Source organism: Gambusia affinis, linkage group LG17 (assembly GCF_019740435.1).
Source record: "Gambusia affinis linkage group LG17, SWU_Gaff_1.0, whole genome shotgun sequence".
NCBI classification, from domain to species: Eukaryota; Metazoa; Chordata; class Actinopteri; order Cyprinodontiformes; family Poeciliidae; genus Gambusia; species Gambusia affinis.
The window spans coordinates 25,532,810-25,543,312 of NC_057884.1; the positions used below are offsets into that span (position 1 = coordinate 25,532,810).

Sequence of the window (10,503 nt, forward strand, 5' to 3'; positions counted from 1 at the left end):
TTTATCTGTTGAAGTTGTGTATGACTATGACGTAACGGTGCTCCAGATTCCGACACAACCTGAATGCGGCGTGCTTGTTTGTCCCTCGCCGCCCGCCGTAGCTCTGCCTGCTGGCTAAAAAGGCGGAAGTTCCAGCAGGCTAACTTCCCTGAGTCCAATAATTCATTCCTGTTTCTGGGAGAAAGGCTGAAAGGGAAACAGCGTCACCTGCCAGACATGTCTACTGCCTACAAGAACAGGTGAGTTCTCCTCCTCAGGTGAGACTCGGAGCCATCCGGGAGGGAAACGCAGCTGGACCGCAGAGAAATCAATTAGCTTCAGCTAACAGCCCCGCTAACCAAACAAAGGCTAACTTCACGTTCAACACACAATTAATTTAATCTGATCTGTTATTAATACAACAGACTTTATGTCCGTTTTCATCGTCTCATTTTAAGCCCTTTAATGGGTTTTTAAAAGTTGTTTACGGTTTGAGTCAGTTAGCTGTGTTTGTTTAGCCACGTTAGCTCCCTGTTAGCAGGTCAGGTGACTACTTCCATCTGCTGACGTCATCAAAAGCAAACGCGAGTGCGCAAACAGCTGCTAAAAAATAAACAGCTGCATGTTATTTTAAAAAAGATTTCTGAAGCTTCATGTTGAGATTAGGCTGCAAAATAGATTATCGATATACTTTTTTCAGAATATCCGTCCGTCCGTCCGTCCAGACTGAACTCTGATGCCAGATTGTCAACAGTGATAGTAGTATAAAACCATGAACAAGAACTAGGAATGCAAAAGACATTTTTTAGTACCACAGTAATCTTAACATTCTGGAAAAGGAGCAAGAAGAAGAAAGAAACTGATGACCTCTGACCCCTAAACTCATACAATATTTTCAGATGGACCCTCAATAATAAATCCAATCAAAAATAAAAATAAACTGGTTAATTTTATCTGGGTTTACATGTCTAAATATATTCATCCATATCCACACACTCATATGGTTAACCTCAGTTTACGGAAACACATTAGTGCCAAATCTCACCCTTATTTCTGTATCTTGTGAAAATTACCTCCTTATATTTCCTTTTAAATTGTGTTAAATTTTGACTTTGTTTTAACTCCTCATTTAACTTGTTCCATAATTTTACAACATGAATTGAAATTCAAAATCTCTTTCTTGTTGTTAAACTGTGAATCCTTCAGTTTGAGTTTCAGTTTTATCCTCCTTCTCTTTTATAAAACTTGCTCTCTATGAACTCAGGCTGCACTTTATTAGACGCCTTAAACATCATTTGAGCATTTTTAAATTCCAGCAGCTCTTCACTTTAAGAGTTTTAGATTTTAATACTAACAGGTTTGTGTTCTCATAATAACCAACATTATGGATGATTCTAATGTTTCTGTAAGAAACTCAGTGGATGTAAAGAGTTTTAATTAATTCCTCACCTCTCTGAACAATATGTTAAATATGGTCAAATCAGAGAGTTACATAGAAAATGAAGTGATTTATTATTCAGAATATGTTCAGTTTTATCCAGGATTGATTTGATTCTCTTTAGTTTATTCTGTAAATGTTTAATCTGTTACCATGGTAACGGAGTGTCTCTGTTCCTCAAACTTCCTCCTGGTTTCTTCAGGATCCAAGAGTTCAAATCGGCTTTGGGAGAGGAAAGCATCAACCTGACGACGCTGAGGGAGCTGAGCTTCAGCGGTAACCTTTGACCTCCAGCCAGTAGACGCTCTGCTCTGATTGGTTCAGTCTGACTCTGGTTGTTTCCCTCAGGAATCCCTCATGAGGAAGGACTGCGCTCGCTGTGCTGGAAGGTGAGCTTCACTCACAGGAAGGTCCAGAACCGGTTTAGACACCAACCCAGAACCGGGCCAGAATCAGACCAGGACCGGGCCAGAACTTCCTGCGTCTCTGTTGTATTTATTGTAATAAGTTCTGTGTCCTGATGGAAAGTACCGGCCGTGTTCTGACCCGGTTCGTTTGTCCTCCAGATTCTGCTGAACTACCTGCCTCTGGACCAGACATTATGGGATTCCTTCCTAAAGAAGCAGAGGTAGGAGAACCGGGCCGAGCGGGCCGGACTTCAGGTTCAGTCCAGTCCAGTCTGGTCCGGTCCGGTCCGGTCCGGTTCAGTCTGGTTTTGTCCGGTTCGGTCCTATCCGGTCCGGTCCAGTTCAGTCTGGTCCTATCCGGTCCGGTCCGGTCCGGTTCAGTCTGGTTTTGTCCGGTCCGGTCCTATCCGGTCCGGTCCGGTTCAGTCTGGTCCTATCCGGTCCGGTCCGGTCCAATCCTCTTCCTGTCTCCACAGAGAGGTTTACTCCCAGTTCCTCAGAGAGATGATCATCCAGCCCGGTATCGCCAAGGCCAACCTGGGCCTGTCCAGAGCCGACGTCACGCTGGAGGACCATGTAAGTACTGACCCGGTTCTGGTTCTGGCTCTGATTCTGATGGATGTTTCTGCAAGGCCCAGCTTGCATAATCAGTAGAACTGGTACCAGCTAGTTGTACCAGTTCTACCCGGTTCTGGTAGACCGGACCAGTCGGGTTTGTCAGAACCGGTCCAATCAGAACCGGGTCTTTTGCCGCTGCAGCCGCTGAACCCGAACCCGGACAGCCGCTGGAACACGTACTTCAAGGATAACGAGATTCTGCTGCAGATCGACAAGGATGTGAGGTAAGAACCCGGACCCGGACTCCGACCCGGACCCGGACCGGCTCTGATCCGGGTCGGTTCTGGTTCTGCAGGCGGCTGTACCCGGACATGGCGTTCTTCCAGCGGCCCACCGACTATCCGTGCCAGCTGATCCTGGACCCGCAGAACGACTACGAGACGCTGCGGCGCCGCGTGGAGCAAACCACGCTGAAGGCCCAAACCGTGAACCGGAACCGGAGCGGAGTCACCAACGTGAGTCAGCAGGGGGCGCCAGTTTACACAGAAGACGAATAAACGAACCTATAAATTTATTTAAAATACAAATCCTATAATCAGACAAAAAGTTAAAATTTTCTCTTTTTGTTTCTTATGTTTTGTTGTATTTTTTAATTTGCATTAATATTTATTTTTTATTTGCCTGCTTCAGAAACCAACAATATGTTTTAGTGTAAAATAAGTTTTGATGTGAGAAAGAGAAACTTTGAAGAAATGTTCCAGATAAATCATTATTATTATTGTTATTATTATTATTATTATTATTATTATTATTATTATTATTATTATTATTATTATCATCATATATAATATGTTAGAACTGGATCAGAACATTCCAGGTTTTTTTTAGTTTTTGTGGATCCCAGTTCTTTTCTAACTTTGATCTCCTGGTTCTGACCTGCCGGTCCTCTGACCTCCTGAACCCGTTCTCTGGTTCTCTGGTTCTGTGGTTCTGTGGTTCTGCGGTCCAGGTCAGCTCTCCAGGGAAGTCTCTGAACCTGTACCCGTCCAATGAGTACGAGGTTCTGCCCAGCGGCAGCGAGGCGCACTGGGAGGTGGTGGAGCGGATCCTCTTCATCTACGCCAAGCTGAACCCGGGCATCGCTTACGTCCAGGGGATGAACGAGATCGTCGGGCCGATCTACTACACCTTCGCCACCGACCCCAGCAGCTCCTGGAAAGGTTCTGCTTCTGGTTTTGTGATGTTCTGGTTCTGGTTCTGGTTCTGGTTCTGACGGCGCTGTGCTCCGTCCTGCAGAACACGCCGAGGCCGACACTTTCTTCTGCTTCACCAACCTGATGTCAGAGAACCGCGACAACTTCATCAAGAGTCTGGACGACTCTCAGTGCGGCATCACCTGCAGGATGGAGAGCGTCTACGCCATGCTGCGCGACAAGGACCACGAGCTCTTCCTCAAACTGGTAACGCCGCCGAGGAAGAGGAGCAAACCAGCTGGTCTGGAAACTTCTAAGCATTTAGTCTGTTTAAATGCATAAAAGTTTCAAATATATATTTGTATTTAAATACATTAATTTATATTTAAATAGAAACGATTTAATCATAAATGAAATGATTCCCAGTCTCTGTTCTTCATTGATTTCTGTTAAATCAGGGTTTCCACCAGGCTGACGATGTTTAGTGGAACATGAGGTCAGGGCTGTTTCTTTATTCACTCTCGGACCCGGTTCTGGTTCTGGTTCTGTCCCACAGGAGGAGCAGAACATCAAGCCTCAGTACTTCACCTTCCGCTGGCTCACCCTGCTGCTGTCCCAGGAGTTCCTGCTGCCGGACGTCATCCGGATCTGGGACTCCCTGTTCTCCGACCGGGACCGCTTCCACTTCCTGCTGCTGGTCTGCTGCGCCATGCTCATGTGAGGCTCCCAGGTTCTGGTCCCGACCCGTTACTGTAGCTGAACCTGACCCGTCTCTCTGTCCTCCTGTCCAGACTGATCCGGGACAGCTTGCTGTCCGGAGACTTCACCAGCAACATGAGGCTGCTGCAGGTACGTCCACTGCTGTGGTCAACATTACAACAGGAAAGAACGAGTGGGGTTCCTCAGGGTCGGTCCAGGAAACCTCCCATTTAACATCTGTATGGTCCCACTGGTTCAGGTCATAACCAAAATATTAGTCACCAGGTGACCTTTGACCCCGTTGATCACTGATCAGATGCTGAGAGCAGATAAATATTTGGATCAGACAAAACTTTCTGAACTCAAGTTATTAAAGAGGAACCATCTTTAGTTCTAGAGTTATAGATCTAGAGTTATAATTATTGATCTATAGATCTAGAGTTATAATTCTAGAGTTCACACACAGCTTCACGTCGTCCATCTGGAAACCAGAGATCAGGTTGACCTCTGACCTTAACATTCAGAGCCACATAAAGACGGTTCTAAAATCAGTCTTCTATATAACAGTATCAACCGTTTGAGTCTCTATCTGATGGATTCAGCTGAAGAACATTTCCAGGGTTAAAGATCTGCTGCTGTTGTCATGGCAACCTTCCACATCTCTCAGGTCTTCTGGTTCTGCTCTACAACCAGAACCAGAACCAACCGGATAGAAGCAGCATTCACATTCTATTCACCACGAATCTGGAACAAACTGCCTGTAAACTGGAAAACAGCCGAAACACTGAGTTCATTTATAACTAGACTAAAACCAGCTGGTTAGTTGATTTGATTAATAACTGGAACTTTGTTCAACATTTTGAAGATGATTATTGATTATTGTGATATTTGATAAAATAAAACCAAAATATTTAGTTTAATAATTAGTTATTATGATGTCATAAATGACTTTGAATCGCCTTGTTGCTGAAATGTTGGTTTTTCTGATCAGGAGAAATTATTTTTAGAGTTAAAACTATTTATTCCACAAACTGCTGTTTGATTTGTTGAAGTTCATTTTTAGAACCAGTCAGATTAAAAATCCTTATTTATCCAAAATGTGGATTAAATGTTCAAACCTTCCTGAATCTTCTGTCGTTCTTTTGTTATTTTCAGTTAATTTATTGTTTGTGTTGATTTCAGACTTTAAAATTAAACATTTTAACCTGAGCTGCTGTTATAGAATAAAATTAGAAGCAGATTTTCTGATCTCGTTGTTTCATCTTTAGGTTTTGGATCAAAGTTTCTTAATCAAATTTCTGGATTATTTATTTAAATGAAACTCTTTTCTTCCTGCAGGATTATCCGATCTCAGACGTCCACCTCATCCTGACCAAGGCCAAAGAGCTGCAGGAGAACTGCTAACCTGAACGAAGGTAGGAGGTCAGACTGAGAGCCGGGTCAAAGGTCAAACCTGCTTCATCATCCGTCATGGCGACAAAACTCTTCCTTACGAACTGATCGGAAAATATTATTTTATTGATCATCTGGAGGAGAAGCCAAACGATTCAACACTACAGAGCCGGTTGCCATGACGACTGCTGGAGGAGAGTCCAGTGGAAGTCGCAGATCTTCTGAGACGTTGCTTCATTTTTTACTGTCAGAAACTTTTGGGCCTTCATGGAGCAGGAAGTGACCAGATCCACTTCCTGTCGGTGTTTAACTTCTCTACAGGAGAAGAACCGGTTCTGTTTCTGCTTCTCCGGGACAGATTCAGTAGAACCGGTTCTTCAGCTCAACAGAACCTCCTGGATTTCTGTTCAGAGACTTTCTGAAGGTCCAGAACCAGCAGCAGAACAAGGACTTCACTCTGAGACCAGAGAGACCGCCATGCTGCTCGTTTTCCACCTTTAGCCCATGGTTCTGGTCCGGTTCTGGTTCTGGTTCCGGGTGCAGACTAATATCTGGTGAAGCACAGTTCTGTCTGGTCTGAATTTTCTTTCTAGTTTTCCTGCTGCTGCTCAGAGAACAGATTTCAGTTCAAACCCAAGTAAACAGGAAACTTCTGGTCAGTATTGTGCAAAAGTCTTAAACCTCCCACTTCCTGTGATCCAGACGTTCCTGAAATCTTTACTGGTTTGAATCAACGGTTCTCCACACAGTCCAGATTTTACACCTTAAACATGTCAGACCTAAAAGAATCGATTCTCCAGTGAAGTTTGGAGACTGATGGGTGTAAATATGCTGCAAATGCCAAAAACCTGCATACAAACCAAAATAGCTGCAGTCACAGGAAACAGTAGGCTGTTTCCACTAGATTCTCAACTCTCTTCACTGCTGAGTCTGGAATTCCTCCCATTGATTTGGATTCCTCCAGAAAAATTTCAGGCCAATCAGCAAACAGAAGAAGTTCTGAACAATAATGTTGATTTTCTAATCTGCTTTAGAGTCTCTCTGTCGTTTCAGTGACTGCAGCAGAGGAAGTGAAGGAAGCCGGTCAGTTGATGGTCAGACTTCCAAATATTGAATTATTAACAGCCTCGTTCAGATCAGCTCTTCTCTCCTCAGTGAAGTGCTGCTGTTTACAGAGCACTGATGCATTACATACATCACAGCCAAACATTAGTGATTGTGAACTTTTTAAAATGTCAACAGAGGAAACAGGAAGTGATCTGTCCAGATCCTCTGGAGGAAACGAAGCATAGAATCAAAGAGCAGGTAAAATTTCATAAGGAAATGAATCAGAATGGAAAATAGTGAAAACAAAAGCAAATATAAAACGTTGCAAACTCTCTTCATAAAACTGAAGTCCTCCAGACCACCAGGGGGAGCCGAGGAGAAGAAAGCTGGAGGAAGAAAGAGGGTGTTTCACTTCACGATGTTTTTCAGAGTGTTTTACATTATATAAGCACAGCATATTAATATGTTTATATTACCAACTCCAGACTCCCCCTGCTGGTGAGGAGGACTTCAGTTTGCAGCTTTTGCTCTTTTCGTTTTTTACAATTTGCAGCATTTTCCCTTTTGCTTCCATTTTCTGTGGGAGGAAGATGTTTGTTGATTTATCTTTTTGTCTTTGCAGGCTGTTGCATTTTATTTTTTTGTTTTTGAGCCTGCATCATTTATTAGCTTGTAGCGCATTAGCATCATGAGGTCACATCTAGAATCTCCTTCAGTCCAGATCAAGACTTTATTTTGGAATAAACTCTCTGATGTTGGTTTCACCTGAACAAATCATTATGGTGCTAACTACCGTTAGCCATGCTAGCTGCTAACAAGCAGTTTGTGTGCATTTAAACAGTAAAGAAACATTTTGATCATGTTTGCTCATTGGGTAGACGCCACGCTGCCATCATGCTTTAAGTTTGTGATTCTTCTGGATGATTTGAGTCCGAGTTACAAAAGTTCTCTGGAAATGAGTGAAAAAGCATAAAAACTGGAGAACTTGTTGATCCAAACCACTTTGAACGACTTATAGGAACAATCTGGAAGTTATGAGAAAATTAGGGTTTGGTTTTAGATTGGGCATTAAAATAAAACCTTGTGCTCTCACGTTGATCATCTCATTAAAAACTGAGGGTTTATAAACGTTTCTTTAACATCCAGGATATCAAGCTGATTTTTTTTTTCTCCCTCCTAAACAAAACCAAAGCAACAAAACTTTTTTTTCTTGCCAAATGTGTTTTTATTTTCCAAAACCTGAAGTCACTGTTTACCATTTAGAAACCACCACAGTAAAGGTTTTACCGCTTTAATGACACTAAATGCATCGTCAGACATTTATCTACTGACGGATCGTCTTTAAGCTCTTCACATTCGATGCATCATAACGGTGCATTACAGGAACATTTCTGAGCCCAACTGTTCAAAATTCTGGGTATTTTCCTGTTTCTGCTGCAGTTTCTCTGAAACATCTGCAGGATCCTGTGGATTTAAGTGCAATCTAAAACTGGGCCACTAGATGGCTCCACTGGGGCAGAACGATTCTGAACCTCATCTGGTTTGGTTTTATGATGCTCCGATACCATAAAGAACAATGACATCCGGACCGAACCGGATCAGGATGAAAACTGATCAATCATGTTGAGAAAATCTCAGTTAACGTCGGTTTCTATTGAATGAACATCTGAGGTCATTAGAGCCTTTGGAACAAAACAAATGAAGTTTCCTGACCTGGAAACCAGAATCGGTTCTGGTTCTGAGGTCCAGCTTTGATCCAAACGCCAGAGACTCAGAATCTGATCGTTTTCAGGATCTGCTGCTGGTTTTTGGGAGGAATTTGAAGCTCTTGACATTTTTCCCTCCTGATGATCAAAAGTTTCTGTAAGGTCGTTAAGTTAAAGTCGGGGTTAGAAAGCTGCACATTCAGACCAGAACAGAGTGAAGGCGTGTCGAATGTTTTTACTTGGGGGGATCGTCACTAACAACCTCCCCATCAGTTTAATGTGTATTTATTTCTCCTGATGCTTTTCTGTTGGATTGTTGAATAAAACTTGTTTTTTTGTTTTTTGCATGATTTTACATTTTGTAAACTCAAATGACATTTTTTGTAATACTCTCCAGTGTTTAAAATAATTGTATATAAATTGTTTTTACATGTTTGCATATGTGAATTAAAATAAACAATGACAGAAATGTTTGACTAATTAATTTTTAAACAGTTAAAGTGTTAAATAACCTGTAAATCAGGTCAATCTGCTGTCAGGATGGAAGAGTCCCACAAACTGAAGGAGTAAAACAACTTCAACTTGTTTTTACTGCAGTAAAAGTCAAAATTATTGACCCTCTGGTCTGATGTTCTGATTGGCTGGTTCCTTCCTGGAGGAGGCCATGATGCTGCCATCACCTACACCTTCTCCCTCTCCTGCTGTTCACTTCTCACCTCCATCAACGTAGAAAGTTCTCCTGATCAGTTGACCTGTTCTGTCTCTGCTCTGTCTTCTCTCATCTCCAGTTAGTCGTGGCTGATGGCTGCTGGTTCTGAGCCCGGTTCTGGTTCTGCTGGAGGTTTCCTCCTGCTACAGGGGAGTTCTTCCTCTCCACTGTTGCTACATGCATCCTCAGTATGAACGATGGCTGTAAAGCAGGGGTCTCAAACTCCAGTCCTCAAGGGCCGCAGTCCTGCAACTTTTAGATGAGCCTCTGCTGCACCTGAATAGAATAATTAAGGCTCTGGAGAACTGATCTACACAAGGTGTAGGTAATTAAGCCATTTCATTCCAGTGTTTTGTACCTGTGGCACATCTAAAAACTGCAGGACACCGGCGCTTGAGGACTGGAGTTTGAGGACTGGAGTTTGAGACCCCTGCTGTAAAGTCAACAACTCAACTGAAACAATGTGCTGCTGCCCCCTGCTGGCCAGGTGGAGTGAATGCTGACAGTCATGAGTCCGTTCAATCTGTTAGGTTTCCTTTGGTACAAACTTTAAACTACTTTAATAATGAACTCCTCTCCTTGTGCTGCCACCTTATGGTGGTGGAGGGTTTGAGGCCCCAGTGATCCCAGGAGCTCTGCTGTCTGAGGCTTCATGCCCCTGGTAGGGTCACCCAAGGCAGACAGGTCCAGGTGAGGGACCAGACAAAGTGCAGCCCGAAGACCCCGATGATGAATACAAACTTTGGACTGCGTGCCCGGACGTGGGTCACCGGGGCCCCACTCTGGAGCAGCACTCACGTGGGCAATGACAGTGAGGCCTGGAGGGGCGTGGTTGGGATGAACGGCCCCCCGATCTGAACTGGAGTGGTGTTCTGTTGTTGGACTTTTGTGCTCATCATGGATTGTCCATAACGAACACCATGTTCAAGCATAAGGGTGTCCATATGTGCACTTGGCACCAGGACACCCTAGGCTGCAGTTCGATGATCGACTTTGTCATCGTTTCATCGGATCTGTAGCCGTATGTCTTGGACACTCGGGTGAAGAGAGGTTCTGTCCACTGACCACTACCTGGTGGTGAGTTGGCTCCGCTGGTGGGGGAGGATGCCGGTCAGACCTGGCAGCCCAAACGGGTTGTCAGGGTCTGCTGGGAACGTCTGGCGGAATCCCCTGTGAGACGGAGCTTTAACTCCCATCTCTGGCAGAACTTCGAACACGTCCCGGGGGACATGGAGTCTGAGTGGACCGTGTTCTGTACCTCCATTGTCGAGGCGGCTCATCTGAGCTGTGGCCGCAAGGTTGTCGCGGCGGCAACCCTCAAACCCGTTGGTGGACACCTTCGGTGAGGGAAGCCGTCAGGCTGAAGAAGGAGTCC

The 10,503-nt window shown here is 44.1% G+C and overlaps 1 protein-coding gene across 1 annotated transcript; it reads left to right on the forward strand.

Moving 5' to 3' along the window:
- The first annotated feature begins 48 nt into the window (after positions 1–48).
- Positions 49–8,774, forward strand: tbc1d13 (TBC1 domain family, member 13). The gene is made up of 12 exons (XM_044095738.1): positions 49–239; positions 1,620–1,693; positions 1,766–1,806; positions 1,984–2,045; positions 2,301–2,400; positions 2,584–2,666; positions 2,738–2,897; positions 3,392–3,602; positions 3,679–3,842; positions 4,132–4,292; positions 4,367–4,424; positions 5,613–8,774. Exons 1-12 carry the CDS (start codon positions 64–66, stop codon positions 5,676–5,678), a joined length of 1,356 nt encoding a protein of 451 aa, XP_043951673.1. The 5' UTR covers positions 49–63; the 3' UTR covers positions 5,679–8,774.
- The last annotated feature ends 1,729 nt before the right edge of the window (positions 8,775–10,503 follow it).

What these genes read in the sequence shown, in the direction of transcription:
- tbc1d13 (XM_044095738.1), top strand. Translation starts at nt 64, where the DNA reads ATGCGGCGTGCTTGTTTGTCCCTCGCCGCCCGCCGTAGCTCTGCCTGC. An exon ending in TGCGCTCGCTGTGCTGGAAG is followed by an intron (nt 1,807 to 1,983) that starts GTGAGCTTCACT and finishes TTTGTCCTCCAG; the next exon opens with ATTCTGCTGAACTACCTGCC. An exon ending in TCCTTCCTAAAGAAGCAGAG is followed by an intron (nt 2,046 to 2,300) that starts GTAGGAGAACCG and finishes CTGTCTCCACAG; the next exon opens with AGAGGTTTACTCCCAGTTCC.